The sequence below is a fragment of the Phalacrocorax carbo genome, chromosome 10, assembly GCF_963921805.1.
Source record: "Phalacrocorax carbo chromosome 10, bPhaCar2.1, whole genome shotgun sequence".
Classification (NCBI taxonomy): Eukaryota; Metazoa; Chordata; class Aves; order Suliformes; family Phalacrocoracidae; genus Phalacrocorax; species Phalacrocorax carbo.
The window spans coordinates 2,280,327-2,299,304 of NC_087522.1; the positions used below are offsets into that span (position 1 = coordinate 2,280,327).

General features: G+C 43.9%; 1 protein-coding gene across 4 annotated transcripts; it reads right to left on the reverse strand.

Annotated features, from left to right (window-relative positions):
* Window positions 1–492: 492 nt before the first annotated feature.
* On the reverse strand, window positions 493–14,994 carry LOC104053528 (uncharacterized). Of its 4 annotated transcripts, none has more exons than XM_064461411.1 (21): window positions 14,900–14,994; window positions 14,413–14,465; window positions 14,136–14,278; window positions 13,566–13,695; window positions 13,306–13,399; window positions 12,338–12,488; window positions 11,834–11,996; window positions 11,149–11,274; window positions 9,880–9,942; window positions 8,362–8,484; window positions 7,856–8,011; window positions 7,156–7,209; window positions 6,662–6,879; window positions 5,783–5,859; window positions 5,499–5,609; window positions 4,817–4,903; window positions 3,836–3,943; window positions 3,520–3,641; window positions 3,181–3,303; window positions 1,739–1,781; window positions 493–1,561 (listed from the first exon to the last, which is right to left on the reverse strand). In XM_064461411.1, the coding sequence occupies exons 3-21, from the start codon at window positions 14,239–14,241 to the stop codon at window positions 1,484–1,486; spliced, it is 2,133 nt and encodes a 710-aa protein (XP_064317481.1). In that variant the 5' UTR covers window positions 14,242–14,278; window positions 14,413–14,465; window positions 14,900–14,994; the 3' UTR covers window positions 493–1,483. The 4 variants fall into 4 exon arrangements, with proteins under 4 accessions (XP_064317481.1, XP_064317479.1, XP_064317482.1 ...); XM_064461409.1 differs by having other exon boundaries at window positions 14,136–14,320; XM_064461412.1 differs by lacking the exon at window positions 14,413–14,465 and having other exon boundaries at window positions 14,900–14,981.
* Between the last annotated feature and the right edge of the window lie 3,984 nt (window positions 14,995–18,978).

Genomic DNA, 18,978 nt, shown 5'->3' on the forward strand with positions numbered 1-18,978 from the left:
GCGCTTGGCTGCCCAACCTCTCTGCATTACTGGGAGAGCACCCAGAGAGCGTCAGAGGCCGGACTGCACGTCGAGAAAGGAAAGCTTTCACACCTGGGCAAAGCAGGGAACACCGATACTAATCATCTTTGCAGGTGCTGTGTCTGAAGCCTCCTTCCCCCTCTTTTTTCTCCCACCTCAGCTGTAACAGGAACCAGGACCTTCTACTACTGAGGCAGATGAGGTGAGAAAGATCATACTATTAGGAACGTGCAAGAAACACCTCTCTTGGAAACCAGGATGAAGCACCACAGTGCATCTTTGGGAGCGCAGTCCAGAACGAGACAGCACGTGGCCAGCCCTGCCGACAGTCAGCACAACCAGATTCCTGAGTACCCGGGGACTTCACTGACCTCTGCTTGTCCTGGCTCAACTTGCACAGCACGAGATAAAGGTACAGCAACTGTTTAAAACAAAACAACACACCCCCAAAGCAGAACTGACAACATGACAGAATTTCTACAGAGTTTTACTTAACACGGTGTTGATTTAGATACACATACACTTCTGCGGAAGACTCGAGTAGCGTAGCTTATTTAGGAAAACAAAAGCTGCAAGAGCCACTGAAAGCCTTAAATGTGCAAAATACTGTTCAAAGATTTTTTCCCCCCCTCTGAGTGCCAAACCAAAGCAGACGGGTGTGAGCAGGGCAAACGTATAAACCAGGCTAGAAGTATCTCTATTTCTACCTCCACAGTTCAAAGATTAACTTATCACTAAAATAAGGATTTGAGGAACCCAGAGAGCTGTCAGCACCAGCTTAAGTCACCTAAGTCACTAAGTTTTTATTGTAGGAAATAAAACTAAAGCTCCACAACTGGAAAACCCTGAAAGCTAGATTTAAAAAAAAAATTATTTACAAACAAAACAAGCTACTTACTGCATTAGGCCTTCCTGAATCTGGTTTCTTGCAGCAACTAAGAAAGCTTCGGTTTGTCCTTCAGCCTCAAGAGTGGTTTATTTTTTACAGTTACACGCTAACCAAGGGAGGGTGTGCAAACAGCATGTCAACGCATACCGTTGTACACCTGTGGAGAGGCAGTTTTCCTTTTCTAACCTTTTCCTCTCCCAGCAGTTGTTCTGCTGCAGACATCTTGCCCACAGCACATTTGTGCAACACAACAGAAGTAGAGACTTGCGCTTTCTACTTCATCCATGTTTCTCTCCCCCCATTCTCTTGCCCCAGTCAGCATCTCTGGACCAGCTTTTTAAGAACTTAAACCCCCGGCTCTTTAAACTGCTTAACACACAGACCTGCAGGAAAGGAAATGTCCAAAACATCTGCTGAAATACAGCCACCTTCACCTACGATTTCAGTTTAGGGTTTGTCCAAAGTCAGATTTTAGCTGAACATTTTTGGAGATGACAACCAAAGCAAGGAACTCCAGGAAGAGATTTCTCAGGTTAAGACAAATTGGAAAATATTCCTGAAGATTTTGCCAAATTACAGTTTTTCAAAAATGTTTATAAACTTTGAGACTTCACGATGAGCTGCGGTGCCAAGGGGCAGGTGCCTTAATCCCTGGGCAGAGAGAAAAAGTTAGTCAGTATAGCTCAGTCACACTTATCATAATGTTATAACAAGTGACTGACATATTTGATACATGATATATCAAATGATATTTTAAATACTTAATTGCTACGTAATAGTTGTCATTGACACCCCCTGTTAAATTCCAAAATACAGAGAGATACTCACTGCATTGTGAAAGAAGTTGCAAAGATGCTTTGCCCACGGACACCTGAAAAACAGATGTAGGCTCTTAATCCATTTTCTCATAGGCAAATCCTGCCCCCAGTTTCAGCCAGCGTTTCACGCCGATCACAGCTTTACAAGAAGGCTAACCCAACGACTCAATCCCATTTCCGAATGGGGATGATTTCGGCATCAGATGCCCAGTGAAATAATCAAGACCAAGACAGACCATAAGAAACAGGATTTCATCAGGTTCTCTGGATCACTTCTAGAGCACGCTGTAAAGCCTCACAAACCCAGAAAAAAGACAATTAATGGAACTGCAAGTTGGTTAAATACATCTTAGCTCAAACACAAGTGAATGAGATCAGGTATTTTCTTTTCTCAGCTACACACAGCAAAGGCTGGAGAGAAGAACCAGGCAGAAGCCTTTCACAAAGGTGGTCAGTTACGTGCCCATGATTTCCACTCAAGACAGCTACTAAGAAGTGACTTCTCAACATCACTCTGCTGCCATCAGCTACATGCGAATTAAAAGTGCTGGAGCAGGCAGTTACTCTGCCTTCAGGTCTACAACCACAGAGTCAATTTAAAAACTACTATGTCGACACATTAAAGCCTTTCACCCTAAAGCCTATAATGCTTTACTGCATAACGCAGGAGAGCGAGGATTATACTTATAAAACAGCTAGCAGTTTCAGAAGCGACACATCAGTGGTTTATTATAATTTGTGATCTAAATAAAGTACTCAGACTTTTCAGAACTCTGCTTTCCCAACCCACTGAAGCTTCATGCTGCTGCAGAGAAAGAGCTCTCTTTTTAAGAGAGGACAAGAATGACAGCAGGCACAAGCTTAATGCTGTCCTCCGTTTGCATTGCGATGCACGTATGTTCCTGAATCTTCAGTTTTTGGAGGGCATTTACTCCCTCACCACCACATGAAGCATTTCTTACAAGTTTAAAAGAAGTCTTGATGCCTGTACACCCACTGTATTCTTGTGGATATACAGTAATACATATTTTAAGCTATTTTCAGCTATTTTCTCTAAAAGTTTTATGTGGTATTATGCCTCCTTAGAGTTGAGTAACCGCTCTAAGTCCTGGTTAAGGTTTTTTGGTTGTTGTTGATGACAACGATATTTAAGTAATAGAACTAGACTGTACCATATGTAATCTTGATAACTGGTCAGGGTTGCCAAGAGCAAACAACATGTTTTTCATAACACGGGGCAGAAAGAAGCACATTTGGTTGCAACAGGTAACATAGAACAATTCCAGATCTACCCAAGACACTGTGTTCAGTATCTTTACCACTGCTAATAACAGGAAAAATAAAAAACAAGAATGAATTGTGAGGTAAGACTGTTATTTAAGTGAAAAACTACCATCAGTATTGCAGCACATAATGGTTTTCTATTCGGCTACGATGAAGTCTGACACTTACATGTGCAGGTTCTCCATGATAATATTCAGAGCGAACAGGCCAATGGATTGCATCTTCTTATGCCTGCACGTCAGGAACAGGCAGAGGAATTCACCCACGTACTGGGGACCAAGGTTTTGCCACCTAAGCAACATAAAACCAGGAAACAGAATGCAGCTGTTCAGAGACAACTTTCCTATCGATTCCTAGCATCTTATTTGCATTCCTGACTTCCCCAAAGCACTGGGCCGCCTGGCTTCAAAGAGCTAAGGATTACATCTCTGCTAAACCTTACTGCTGCTGGATGGCTCTTACTGTTTCCATAAACAGACAGACTTCAGGGAGCAAGAGTTTACTCACAGTTTTAGCATTGTTGCTTTCTGACAATGTAGGTCTCTCAAAATCAGGTTGACGGTGCCATGGAGAACATGTTCTTCATAGGAAAGATGGTCCAATAACAGCCTCAGAGCCCAAAAGTTATTCTAGGAAGAGACAAAGACCAGTGATTTCATATAATGGCCAATCATTTCTTAAAAAACAGAATAAATTAAAGGTCAGCAAAGCTAAAACAGGAACAAAAGTTAGATGTGCCTAAAGTCTCCAAGTTGGTGGTACACAGATTTTAAATACCATTTGCTTTAATCTTTTAAAACAGAAGTCAGTATCTAGGACTTACCCCAAAAGCCAGGGCTATCTCCAAGAAGGAAGTCAAGTATGGAAGATCACAAAAAAGCATCTGTTGTATTGCTTGCACTGCGAGAATAAGACAAGCCTCATGGTGCATCTACAGGAAGAGATATCAACAAGACGACACATATTTGGAAAGGCCACTTTTGCCACTACTTGTATATCGTATCCAGTCAGATCAGCACTGAGTTACTACCATTCCAGTCAGATAGGCTGGATGTCAGACCTGACATCCACAAGAACCTTATGAAGACCTAAAACAGGGCAAACAGAACAGCTACTTATTTATACAGCATGGTTCACCCAGTGCTCTCAAAGTTCTCGCAGAAACAGCGTCTCACACCGTCACAGAAGCAGAAGTAGAATTAAGGGAGGGGGTGGGCAGGAAATCTGGCCCAGGAGTCATATTTGGGGAGTAAGGTAAATGTAATTTCCTCAAAAGAAAATTAAAAAAGTAAGATAGCTCCTTAGAGGTATTGACTGTATTTAATACACAATGCATTTCAAGCCATCTTTAAGGATGTTCCACAACACGTGAAACCATCATTCAAAACAAGTTTAGCAATTCTGGGTATTCCGAGTGTTGAGACAAACACACTTAAGTCTCAAAGGATAGTTTGAATCAAACAACACAAGATTATCCTGTGAGAAGTTAAGACAGAATGAATTATTACCAACTCTCCTGCTTTATTAATGCACAAATTTGGACAGTGATGAAACAAGACTTGTCCTAGGTTGAAGATGATGTCAGATCAGAACAGACCCTATAGTTGTCCTACCTTCAGGCTGTGCTAAGAACAGCCTTATGCTGAGATTCCACACCTCCCTCCCCCCCCCCCCCCCCCCCCAAAAATCTTCAAGCGCCCTCTTAAAAGCTTTTCGTAATAATCCAACTGTTTTCAATACCACTGTATCTTCCAGCACAATAAAAACAAATGGTAAGCTTCCTTATTGCTGTGTGCACACTTACATGAGGAGCGAAGACAGCAGGTGGCAAAGAAACATTAATTCTTGCCTTCAGTTCCTCCAGAAGGCCCCCACTGGCAGCGAGCACTCCCTGCAACAGAGTAATGCGTTACAAGTAAAGAGGGAGGGTGGCCAGACACTCTACAGCCATGAGACAGTGCCCAAGACGGTTCTTTAATGTGCTTTTACTTATTTTTTTCAGCATTTTTACAGATGAGGTTAACTGTTCAACATCATTACTCGAGGAAAGTTGAGGCTCTACAGCACTAACCAAACCATACCACATAACCTCCTCATTTTAACATACTATGCTTAGTGGGCAGCTATTTCTGTTCTTGTGAAGAAAATGCCCAGATATTGACTCATTAGGACTATCTGAACACATTTTTCTTAAATTGCTTTCCTACCCATTTTATTATCTGGTCAATCTCAACATTAAGAGATATAGAATGAGTATTAGGCATTGAGCCGCAAGCAGAGTTACTCAGCTTACCGCTGCATTTAACCCTCCGGAATCACAACCTTCTGCAAAGCGTTACATTTGGCACATAGCACGAGAGTCGTTAACAAGACACTATGAAGTTAACCTTAGTATTCAGAAGAACAAGCCAATGCCCACATAACATAAGTCCTATATAAACCCAAGACAGATTCTCTCATTTCACAGGGCTGAACAATTCAGTTACCTTTTGGAAGTCAAGCGGTGGCTCTTTCAGGGATAGGGGATGTAGGTGCCCACTTTTTTCCAGCAAACTGCTACTACCCAAAATCATGATGAGGGAACTCCAGCATTTAGGCTGAAACACAGCAGAACATTTGTTTACAAAGTCAAATCTGTTCAGAGATGTGAAATACTCAGAGAGGAAAGAGTTCTGATAGTAAGTCCTTGCATTAGAGAAGTAACTGGACAAAATAGGTAATATACAGAAACATGCGAAGGGCCACGGAAACAGTTTTATCACAGACTCACATTCCTGTAGAGTGACACATTGCTGTAAAGGAGTTTGAGCGCCTGCTTAATTAGAACACCGTCTTTCAAGGGAGACCCTGCGAGAAGAAAAAGGTCCAGAACATCTCTTATAATCCCTGAATAGCTATAGAACATCAACACAAACAAGGTACTAACTTAGGTTTCTGCGGAAACATATTTAACAGAGGCAAATGAGTGTCTACAGCGATTTTACAACTTTTTGTAGCTTCTAAATAGAAAAGCATCAACTGTAAAGCACTATTCCAGAAAGCTGTGAAGAACTGAGTAAAATTTAGACTAAGCCATCACAGCTGGTAAGCCAAAGTCTTCATTATGTATATCACACCATAGTACAGTGCGATACACCCTCTATCTCATAACGTCTAAGAATTCTACTAGCAGTTGAACATCAAGACAAATCTTTCATTTCAGAATCTACCTGGACAAGCAGCACACAAGACAGCTGATCAGTTATTGGTACTGAACTAGTGACAGAATGCAATACATAGGTTGTTAAGCCCTGTCCATCAGGAAGCTTTTATTCTCAAGGTCAAGGCTAAGCCGTACCATAAAGCTAAGTTACAGACTGCCATTGGTAACGCCATGATGTAACAGAGCTTTGCATTTTCTTTTAACAGGTTGTCTTCAGCAAAACAACGTCACAGCTGACAGAACTGGCATTTTGTGGTGAAGTGTACTAAACAAATTCATGCTTGGTCACAAAGACATTCTTCCCGCCTAGAGTTACATACCATGCCTTAGTCTGGACGATTTATAGCTGGGTTCAGAGTCCCTCAGAACGTTACTAAGTTTAATGAAAAAGTAAAAGCTGTAATTAAGTAAGGTTCTAAACATACGTAAGCAAGAAATCACACTTGCCAACTGTAATCCAGGGCCCAGAGTCTACCATATCCTTCCCAGTGGGGATGCTGCCTGTTCTGAACATCTTCAGGTAGATCTCAAACTGAAAGGGCGTTATCCGGCAGGCAGTACAGCAGGCGAGGCTATTGACGGGAAACAGCAGCGAATGCGCGGCGTCGAGGAAGTCTCCCGTTTTACACAAATAGAATGGGATTTTATCTCGAAGGTCTCTTAACCTGGAAAGAAGGAAGAAATCAGTAGTTGATTTTCATTAACATGAAAGTTTTGCAACACGCACGTATAGATCTGGTTAAGCACGACCACTAATAAGTTACATCTAATAAGGCAGAAACTAGTTGCCAACGCAGTATTACTTTCACTTAGCAAACAGCTGCCAAAACCTTAATGCTTTTTGTTCTGCTTGTTTATTACTCGTTGAAGAAACACAGACTGGGACACAACCTTAAGGGAAAAAAGAAACCCAATTAAAAAAAATTTAAAAAGCCGTTTACCCTTTGGTATCATCGCATTTCACAGCCCTCAGGTAGCGAACAACTTCTTTATAGCTGGGGAGGAAAAACCAGAAAGAGGTGAATAGGAAGAGGAAGGAAGTGCAGAGCCATATACAAATTAAATATTTACAATTAATGAAGCAAAACAGTATATCTTCCCACACAAGGGACATTGTACAATAGGATAGAAATATAACTGGCAGAAAGAGACGGCTGGAAATGAGTTCCAAGAAGCTATCCACAGATTATCTCTGTACTCTGGCAAAAGGAAGTTGCCTTTCAATTTAATTCTTTAAGCAGACTGTGCTCTTTTGAATACAGACTTCTGAAGACCCAGAGCCCAGAACACACTTTTGCTGCTGCCTTCCACCTAGTCAGCCTTTGAGGAACAGAATTTGTTTTAAACGTCAACATCTAAAACCTACTGGGTTTACAGAAACAAATTATCCACTTCAACATTATTTCTGGCCCTGAACTGTTTGAAAGGCTTGATTCTGCTTTGAAAAACCTTGAAAAGGCTATCAGCCTGGTGGCTAAGAGGTAATGGGCATGAACAGCTTCAAACATGTCTTCGTTTTGTGTATTTCCCCAAGACACCAAACCACAGATGTCAGGAAAACAAGACACTGCAGTCAATACCATGCAAAAATGTAAAAGCTGAGTTCATAAAATGAAAACTCCAAGACCAAACCAATCTTACTTGTTTTTGTCTACCAATTTCTCCACTCTAGCCTCTATCACAGGGAGTGTTTCCCACAGAAATACTTTTCTTCCTTTCTGTGTTCTTTGACCAGTGATGTTCTGGCCTTTTAAAACAGTGGTCAGTAATACATGGTCCCATGGCAAAACATTCAAGCTGAAAGTACAAAAATAAAGTCAGTTTTAACCATGTTTTGTTTGTACACCACAATTTCCCATAAGTAACAGGAAGATTTACCAATAAAACATTGAAGCTTGAAGCTCACTTTTTAGAGGAAAGAAAAAAAGGGAAAAAAAGATAGAAGAAAACTATATGGACAACAATGTAGGTATAGCAAACAATGCTTCCTGTAAGGGCAGGACAAATACAAGCAGCTAATACTGAAATCTTCCTAAAATGCTCACTCCCAGCACTATCAGTGAAAGCACCATTCTGTACAGCCATTTTCAAATCAGGCAACTCTATAAAAACATATTCTCTAAACAAAAAATCCCCAACAAACATACCTATTTGAGAAGCCAAAACAGTGGCATGGAAGCGAGATGGACTGAAAAAAATTAACAAACTTCTCATACAAATTTTTTGGAAAGTCACACAACACCAGCATCCTCTGAAGTTGTGTGGTGATCCTATTTGAAAAAGAAAAGAAAAATCAAAATCCCTTAAAAATCAGCTGAATTACTATGAAGTTGTGGTGGTTTTCTTTAATCCTAAGGGAAACTAATCTACAGAAGTTTGGGGTTTTTTTGGTAAATGTCAGACAGTTTGGATCTATATTTAAATTTGTGCTTTAAGACTTGTAGTGAATAAGGGTATTGCTCTTTTTTTTAAAACACCAGTGAAACCAAGGTGCTGCAGTTATAAGTTTTAAAACAGAGATCCCCAGTGATGCAAGGAACACTACAGCAACACATGATGAACCTGATAAGCAACGTGATCAGCCCGAGCTCCTGGCAGCCGCACAGCTAGCGAAGCCATTTTTGTCTTAACTGACAACAGGAGATAACAGGCTGACACTCTTTTCAAACTGGGGGAGGGAGTAAAAAGAGTTCCTTTCCCCATTCTTTTAAAGTAAGAAATTAAAAAATCCAAGAATAGTAATTTAAATTGAAAACTGGTATAGGATTTAGGTTATACCTGTCATAGTTTCAAATAAGAGGTGAGAACAATCGTTTTTGAGTGCTCCTGAAAAAAGTTAATTCTTAATTCATTAACCTTCTGTGGCAAGTGAATTTCGGGTTAAAGGTGAAAGGCAAAGCTAAAATGAGAAGTGAATTAAGCCAAGCGAGCTAGATGACCTCGTTCATCAGCCTCTGGGGGAACTTTATTATGTTACATCCCTGACTACTCCATCCCAGTGGAGTACCACAAGGCTGCTGTTTTGATCTTTAACAGACACTGTTTACTCTTTGGCTTAATAACCACAAGTAGCTACCTGACACCACCTTCTGGTCTGGCCTTACAGAACACTCCTAGACTACAGTCGAAGAGTAATCCATCTTCTTGGCTTTGAGCTCCCCATCAAGTTATTCTCTGAGGCAACAAAGAAGGGTTTGAATGTTGATGTGGCTCTAAATAAGGCAGATATTGCCCTTATCCTTCACCGAAAGGAACTAATATTCAACAGAGCTTGTAAAAATCCTGATTTGTAGCATACAACTGTAGAAACTGATAGCACTGAGGTCCCTGCTCACTAAGCTGACCAGTGCATGTTATCGTTTGTGTTGTTCTGCCTGTCCCTACCCATCTGCAGTCTACACACAGGCAGCAGCAGGCTACTCTTGCTCTGCTCCCACAGTACCTAAGACAGTACATTGGGGTTGTGTTCCCTGATAAGGAGTTCCTGACACTGCAGAATCATAAGATTATACACCTGTGCAAGTTGACTTTTGGCTTTTAAGAGCTAAAGCAAATGCTTTTTTTCTTTATGCCTTTGAATAGAAATCATTTTACGTGCAAGCAGAAAGTTTGCAGCCAGCAACCATCCCATTGCCATCTCAGCATGGGATAAGAACAAGTCTTACCTTTGCAACAGACAAGGGACAGCAATCTTTAATGAAGCAGGATGACCAAGGTTCTGCCAGCTTCTAAGGGGGGGGGGGGGGTAAAGCACTAATTAATATTTGGCTCGTTTTCCTGCCTTTGCCCATTCTCTACACTCAACTATTTAAGAAAACTTTTTCTTAAAAAGCACTGGGAGCTATCACACTAACAAAAATTATTTCAAACAGATAAAGCAAGTGCTTAAAGATTAAAACACATTCTGGAATTAACACCATTTTACAGCAGTACCTAACCACCTGAAGCATGGCTCCCCCTCAACCCAAACAGAGTAAGGCAGTACCAAAACTTCTAACCTGCTGTATTAGACAGTCACAGGCACACCTTTGCTTTTACAGGGCCTCTGAAGGGCTGTATATTATCATCCCATGAGGGAGCCAAACCACATCCCACAGAGCTGCAGTGAATGCTGCGGGACTCACAATAAGCATACAAAGACAGACCTACCCAAACATCTCCAGCCTGCTCCTTGCAAACCTTGACAGTTCCTCAGAAAGAATTGCCGAGGAGCTGCTGTGTCTGCCCTCCCAAACCAACCCAGACCGTTTATTTCTCCTTCATAAAAAACCTTGAGTTTAAGCCCCAAAATATTTAGGTTTTGCAAAGCTCTGTGACCTTGCTCAGGCTAGACAGTAATCAAGCATGAATCAGCCATGACATAAACAAGACAATGAACAGCACAAGTAGGAAAGACTGAAGTATTTAGTCTCTGGTTTTATTATGCAGTCCTTCCAGCTAACAGGTCAGAGGCATCTAAAACTTATTACCCAAGGAACATCACATCCTCCCTTCCTTCCAGTTCAGAAGCAGATACATCTTCACACAGTGCAGCTTGTGCACTCTCAGGAAAGCTCCCAGGCCCCTGTACCCTCTCCTGGGGAATTAACCCCACCTGCTACCATCTGCTGTCTGTCACCCTCCCTCCTCCTAGCTCCCATCTCAAATTCCTTCCCCTTGCTGGAGATCATCTCCCCCACCATGACTCAATTCCACTTAACTTCTTCCTCTCACATCCAACCTTTAATCTTCTCTCTTCCCCAAAATCCCTCCCATACCCAATCTCATTTCTCCCTCAGGTGTACTCATTTTCCTCTCACAGTGCTGCAGCCAGGGCTGTGATCTTCACACTGTCCTTACTCTGAATAAATAGAAAACCAGAACTCTCTCACTTGGTCTCCTCCCTTTGAGAAGCAAATGAAGATCACACACTAGATGTGGAACTGGATACTTACAAAGCAGGGTCTTTATGAAGCGCTATCTCTTTAGCTGCTCCCAGAAGCATGACAGCAGCAGCTTTAGGACTCTCTCTTTCTGCCTGACTCAAAAACCTTGTTACCACAGCAAAAATTCCAGAATACCTAGGGAAGTTAAGTAGTCCGTAAGATAAAGTGTCTGCAATGATCTATTTCTAAAACAAGTGACCAAAAATTATGACCATTCTACAGTTTGAGAACAAATTGACTTGCCTTTCCTTGAAAAGTGCCTATAACATAGTGAAGGTAATGGTTGTGCAAATACCCTTTAAGCATTTAAGGCACATACCATCGAATAAAAGCTGAACCCCATCCTAAAAAGCAAATTAGTAAAAATATGGGCTTTACATTCACGCTTTCCCAGGTTATAACAACGAGGGATATTATCAAGTGTCTTAGTACAGCACAAGAGATGTATTTAAAGTTGTATTTAAGGTGTATTTAGAGATGTATTTAAATGGGTGTTTAAACAACATTCAAGGGCAATTTAATAGCTCTTGCTTATTAAGAGCTTTTGACAGAGCAAAAGCCATTTAATGGCCAAGTTCTCTCAACTATGTTTTTGCTATATCAGGTGCCATGACTCCAGTTATCACTGACTAAAGGAATCACACCTGCTCGGAGCAGTATGTACTGCTAGCAGCTGAGTTCTGTTGTCACTTACTTGTACACAACCTCCATGTTGCGTGACCTGCAGATATCGCATTGCCCAGGAGGCAATTTTGGGAGGCAAAAGCATTCACATTGCCCGGGAGGCATTCTTTCTCCAACCAGATACTTATTATACTCCACAGAAAGTTCCTGCATAAATTTTATTAGAAGACTTCCTAAGAGAAAAGAGAGATGTGAAACCGTTAGTGTAATTTTATTTTTTTCAAAACTAAAAAACAATCATAGGTACCCCATGCAAAATATTTAGCAAGTTACTTGCACTCAGTCTCACTGGCCAGGAAAGATTTCTTGCTTCTTCCCAAGGGTGGAAACCAGGAAAGTACACAAACCAGACCTGCAGACCTGTGCCTGGTCTGAGTATGGCCCAGAAAGAGAGCAGCAACAGCAAGCTGCTACCTTAAAAATACACCATGCCTTTGCAAGGAGAGCTGTGGACCAGCCAAGATGTCCATCAAGCCACACGTCTCCCAGGGCAGTATGAGAGCATAACTCTTACCACCGTGCCGAAGGTCTGCATCTATATCTGTGAGCTCCAAGTTGAACATTACAAGAACACCGGCCAAGGCAAAGTCACGCTGGTCCTTCCAGAATTTGCTTTTGTTGTGTGCGTTGCAGTGACAGAGAGAAAGGGCTGTCCAATTCTGGCACTATTTCATAAAATGTGAAAAACAGGAAAAGGTCTTTTTTTGTTTGGTTGTTTCCCCCCCACTCTTCCCCCCCCCCCCCCCCCCCCCGGTGAGCAGATCAAAAGTTAGCTTCTCCGAGTGAAGGACTACAATGCATTTCATCCTTTACACACCTAGGCAAAGCCACAGTGAAGTATTTTGACAGACAGAGCAAGAGACCAATACAGCAATAACCTGATATCACACCTAACAAAAACAAATAAAAAGCACCGGTAGTAATTTACCATCATTCCTGAACACCCTGCAGAGACACACAGGGCTGGCACCCTGCCCACTGTAAACTGGTAACAGAGCACTGCCTTTGCACATTCACCCCAACTTTGCTCGCAGTTCAAAGTTTTCTGAATTCTACGGAAAACCCAAACAAACCAACCCCACGCACCCAATTCCCCCAACTCACCCCCACCCTCACCCTAGGTTAGGACAGTCTAAAAGCCTGACATTTCTCCAGTGTGTGAGAAGCAGCCTGGTTCAGTAATTTGAGTCCATGAAATACACCATGTGCCTCAAGCAAACAGGAGGTACATTTGCTTATACCAAGTGAATGTCGACTCCAACAACTGGCTGGAGTACTAGAAATAAACCAGACAGAAACCACATATTTAGCAGCACTGCGAAGCAGACAGAAATCAACATTTAGGAGAGGAACTGTTAAAATAATCAGATTTCATGTACCATTTATTCTTTTTAAAAGAAATCACTCTTAAGCACATTAAAAGACTGTTGAGTAACTCAGTTTACTCAAAGCCATGCATTTCTTGATTACAGCTCTCCTTACCTCGGAAGCTAGTTTATCACAGATGTAGCAGTAGCACTGATTGCAAATTTCAGCGTTTTTCCCAAGGGGTGAGCATGATTCGCATTCCATTCGCCTACAGGGGTGAAACACAGAACATTATTCATGAAACATGTTCCATGCTTCTCCAACCTTACTTCTGCTTTCAGATGCTGAAAAGCTAACACAGTCACTTGACAAGACGGACTAAATGCAGAAAGTGACGACCCCCCCCACATTAACCTCCACATCACTGAACATACTCAAATGGGTGTATTGTACAGTCATATCTGGCATGAGGCATCAGTTTTGCTTGTCTACAGAAAGTAACCATTAGTTCACATTCCTCATCCACAACTTCTTCACATTTCTCCTCTTCCAGGGCAGACTTCTCTGTAGAAAAGAGAATATGCAGTGTAAATCAGGATACAGGTAACTACAAATTCAACCTGCTCTTGGCACAAATTTTCTTGTGATTTCACATGCTGCCAATAAGAATGGCGCAATGGTCCGGGACAAATATTTACACACACTGTCAAAACAGAGGTAATTAATCAAAAAGGATCCAACTGACATCGAAAAGGCCTAGCCTCAGCTGGGTTTGCAATAGTCTGAAACTACACAGCAGTATCCTTTAAGGTAATTAGTGCCACCAAAGAAATCCCAAAAGTTATAAAATAAAGGCAGTTCCTCCTGGTTTTATTTCTTTTTGGAGTACTTTGCTTTCCTAGCAGCAGAGAGACACATTTCAAGCATAGCACGTAACATTTTACTTCAGTTTATTTCAAAAGATCTTTACAGAACTTCGTTGACAACAAGAGCACAGTACTTACTCAGGGGGTCTACTAACAGAACTGAATTCCCAAGCGTGCTCTCAGCTTCATCATCGCTGATCAGGATCACACTCTCCTCTTCCTCCTCTGTTTTCGATGGCCCCATGGTTACTGAACTCCAGAGGAAAGGAACTACTTGGCAGCTAATAGGACACAAAGGTAGTTCCCAGTTTGAAGGTCCTTTCCTCAGGAAGGGAAGAAAAAGGTTTCTCTAAGGCACAAACTCTTCATCTACATTGAGTAAGTTACACTAGGGACCAAAATGTTCAACCCTTACTGCAGCCAGCAGCTCAGAAGACATTGCAGTTTCCATCCAGAGCTGAGAGAACCCTAAAAAATCAGGAGGCAGGAACAGGAGAAAAAAAAAGGAGGAAAAAAAAAAAAGGAAAAGAAGAAGAAAGAAAAGGATGAGAGCTGGCTTCCTTCGGCGGGGCCACCCCTGGCAGAAGGATCTAACGACAACTATTTACTCACAAGAAGTTACTGCGAGCTCAAGGCACCAGAGGTGCCCACCGCAGACCCGCCGGCTCTCCCTCCCCTCCCCGCAACCCCAAACAAGCGCAGCCCCTCCTTCCCCATCACCCCTTCCCCCACCGTCCCAGGTGCCGCCCAACAGACTGGGTTCTCCCTCTCCCCACCCCAAGACCCACGTAGCCCCCTCGCACCCCCAACTGCCTCCCTCTCCCCCCTCCCAGTCGGCCGTAACCCACTCCCCAGCTCCCTGCGCCCCACGGCCCCCGCACTCCCCGGGAGCCCCTCCTCACCTCACGCCGCCGGCCCCCAACCGCTCTCACCGCCCTTCCAGCCGCTCAACCCCGCCACTTTTGAACGAACATGTACTTCCGGGGCGGCGACCCGGGAAGGGGCCCGCGCGCTGACGCTACTACCGCTACTTCCGTCCTGCCCGCGGGGTGGCAGCGCTGCGGCGGGGCCGCCATGTTTGATGAGGGCAGGATCGGAGCGCCTCAGGTCTGAGGGGCGCGGGGCTCGGTCCGGGCCCGACCCCCCCTCCCTGGGAGGCCTCCCACAGGGCTCAAATAAACCCTTCATCCTCCGCAGGCTTAGAATAAGAGGGAAATCGGCACCAGTGCAACGTACTTGATGCACGAGGGAAGGGTAGAAGGAGGTGGCCTTCCATGCCTCATGGCGGTGAAGCCCCATTGCATGTCCTGTGGCTTTTTGGGGGCCTCTCAAGGCCCAGGGCCCGCAGGCGACAACCTGCACCCCCCTGGCTGTCCGGCCCCAGACGCCTCCCACAGCTGGCAAATTTGCTTCCCCTTCAGTTAGGCCGGCACATGCTTGTCCCAAGCCACCCTGGCCAGAACAGCAGCTGCTAGCGGAGAAAACGGCTTTATTGCATGTGGTTATCCCTAATCACCACGAGTTCTGTCACGACAGGCTTTTCCTACTGCAAACCCAGCAGGAGATCAGCCAGGAAAAGGCCACATCCAGCCGACGCTCAGCATTTCCCCAGTAACACTAGATGGTACCAGAGCTCCACACAGGCTCAGACAGGACCCGGCCGGACAGAAAGTACCTCAAAAGTGGAAATTCTGAAACATGGAAAGCTGAAGATGTAAAGCTGCAATATATTAATGCTCTGTTGGCAAAGTAATCGCTTTTTCTACGGGGAAAAAGTGGATGGGGGAGTTATGAATAAAATAAGGTGCCCTGGTGTTCAGGGCAAGTGTAACGTAGCGTTTGTGGTTAAAAATTATCAGCAAGGTGAAGGTATTACAGCACCTGGTAGAGAAGCATGTGAAGACTAATTTGCAGGGAAGTTTTCATTACTAGTAATTAGTTAATAGTTAAGGATATAGTTAATAGTTAAGGATAATCTAGGAACTATTTTAACTTAAGCAGAAACTGCCATTAAATCATAAAACCGAGGTGCATTCCTGGTATCGTTAATATTAGGAACTACTGAAACAGCACTCAGGATACGATCACCTCTTTCTGTAAGCGGCTGCACACACTGCAACGCGCCGCCTGAAACACTCAGGCGTTTAAAAAAAACCAAAAAAGTCTTCCTGCAAATGAATATTTATTCCATGAATAATCTCTAATGTCTTCGTAGCTTTCAACACATTTGGGCAAAATGTTTCAAGTTTCTGGGCTTACAATGAAAAATCTAAACCCGACACCTAAATAGGTGGCCTGATTTCAGCTGTATGGAGCACTTTCAGTAGAGACGTCATTTCCTTCATAGAGTTGCCTCTGTAGCATGACAGCATTTTAGCAGCCCTGAGTAACTCAACACAGCAATTTAGGTGGTGAAATGAAGTATTGAGATAGCAAGGAGAAATAATAAAGGCAGAACTGGCACGTGGCCAGAATAATTTTTCTAAAACTCCACTCTCATGCAGAAATCCTATGAGATGATCTCGTGGCTAAATATGGTCAGGACTTCAGCGCTGCGCCTCATCCAAAACACAGCAATGCTGGTGTTTCCTCTCCTTCCAGATGAAGAGTTGGCGTCGGCGTTCCTATTTTTAGTGGTGTGGGTGTAAAATATGTTGGTTAAATTTCACATCGCCTGAGCTCAGTCTGCTCTGCCATGTCAGGTTTTGTGCCCAGACCTAGCAAAGCTCAAGGCCTGGGACTGACATCACACGCTCCTGCTTCGCGGTCTTTGTCTTGTAGGTCAGTGTCTTTTGCATTTGGGGTGAAGAGACAGCTCTCCCGCTCCTTGAGGCCATAAGGCACACAGAATGCCCCATCCTGAGCCACAAACTGTGTAAAGTAAATAAAAAATTGAGCTCCCAGTGAAGCCCCGCAGTCAGAGTGAGCGGACCAGTGATTAGGCTGGCGTTCAATCCATTTCAACACCCAGCAAGAGCTGGTCCGTAAAGCGCTAGAAATATCTCAAAACACACCTGGAAACGCAAACAGATTCTTCTGCTCATGTTTCAGCATGAGAGCAACAGCTTTACCATCACGTCACAGCACAGACCGCTTTGCCGTGCGCTTGCCTCGGCCCCTTTCCGTGCGAAGGATGTGGGAACTCTGTCCTGTTGCTTGCTGGGGCTTGGCACAGCACGGGGTCCTGCTTTTCAGCCGCCTCGAATGGGAGTGGAGAAGATGAGGGTATATTTGGGGATATCTGGCAGCCTCAAGTGGAATATAGACAATAATTAGCCACAGTCTGGAAGGTGAAACATTAAGGATGGAATACGCAATGCCATGCATCAGTAAAGCTGCTGCCGGCTGTTGGGGCTGTGCCCATCATTCCCCCCCCGAGCCCTGCTGTGCTCTTGGTTTATTTTACAGGGGAGAGGCACGGAAGGGTCCCAGGCTGGACCCACATTGGTGCTTCCAGGAGGCCTGACAAGGAGCAGCCTGGACCGCGTCAGGGCACCAACTGGAGATGCAGGCGACTTCTGCTCACTGGGAGTGAATGGCTGGGGGTTGGAGGAATGGATTTCTATCCACCAGCTCCTGAAGTAGAAGGGGAATTTCTCTCTGACCACAACAGCAGAGCTGTAGAGCGAACAGACCATTAAAATGTCCGTTCAAAAAAATTTTCACATCCCACTTGTACTTACTGCTGCTTCATTCTGTTGAAAGTCAAAGGCCCATTTGTACCTGATGAAAAGCTTGGGATAGATCAATTGACTGGAAAAGGCTCTGAGGATTGAAACCTACAATTCCACGTGGACGAGTGCTAATCCATCTGTCTGCAGAGCCCAACCAAGGTGCCGCGGGTCTTTCCAGGCACTCGGAGCTGACTCATGTCATGGCTCTTGTGCTTGTTTGGCCTAAAAAAGGATATTCAGTGCTGGAACTGTAAAAGAGATTCTTATAACTGAGCTTCTGGGAAAAGAGTTGTGGTCTTCTCTAGCTACTTTCGGCATCTCTGCAGATTCATTGCCTCTGTTAACAGGCAAACTTTCTATGGTGACACAGAGGCGGGTTTCCCCCCGTCTTAATCTCTAAGTGCCTCCTAGTGCATTGCAGTGGTCTGATGAAGCATCATCTGCTGTTGGGAATCAGCTCTGCTCAGGTTTCGTAAGGAAACAGGACTTATGTGGTTATAACATGTGCATGAGTGAATGACGGGCCCTGTTTGTATCCTGATGTTGCTGAGGTGGGAGGAAACCATCCTTGTTCTCCAAAAACCAGGATCCAGGAGGAGGGGTTGAGAAAAAAAGCATAGCTCACTGTGCGGGAGGAGAAAAATGGTAGCAGAGCGAGGGAAACAGGTTAGCAGGGGGCCTGCCTTAGTGGCTCTTTACCTCCATCTAGATAAGAAACAAGCATTTAGTTGAACGCAGATTTTGTGAGGAAAGGAGATTTCTGTGGTGATGGCCCATGGATGAGTGCATGTTTCCCTCACTGCCCCGGTAATTATTGAATTCTGGTGCCACTTTCAACCGAATGGACAGCAAGTAGAAATCCCAAAGGTAACACTTTCCTAAACGTATTGTGATAAGAGATGTGCGTACGTGAGAGAGAGAAACCCTTCATTTGTGCCTTCTCTGAGTTCAACCATGATCAGGGAACTACAAATCCAGGAAGAGACGGGACAAAAATTCCCCAGCCATGGAAGAGCCTTGGTAGCATTCATGCCTAAGAGACACCGGTGAGTCCGCACAGGAGAAGATGCTTAAGAAGGGGACCCTGGGGTGGCTGATCAGGCAGGAATTGCTCTGGGTGAGGTATTCATCATGTCTTTTTTGCCACGTGGCTTCTCTGGTGGCTAAGATGGGGTGAAAGCCTGCCGCAGCCCCAGTACAATTCAGTTTAAAAGACCATCGACCACGAGGCACAAATCCATTGGAAACCAGGCTTCGTTACTTCCAGCGCTAACAGGACGACGTGGTTTTTTTAAAGCTTGAAAGAA

Coding starts and splice junctions, on each gene's coding strand:
- LOC104053528 (XM_064461411.1), bottom strand. CDS start 14,241: ATGGGGCCATCGAAAACAGAGGAGGAAGAGGAGAGTGTGATCCTGATC. Junction 9,943..11,148: donor CTTCATAAAGACCCTGCTTT/GTAAGTATCCAG, acceptor CCCCCCCCTTAG/AAGCTGGCAGAACCTTGGTC. Junction 4,904..5,498: donor CACCGCTTGACTTCCAAAAG/GTAACTGAATTG, acceptor ACTCTGTTGCAG/GGAGTGCTCGCTGCCAGTGG.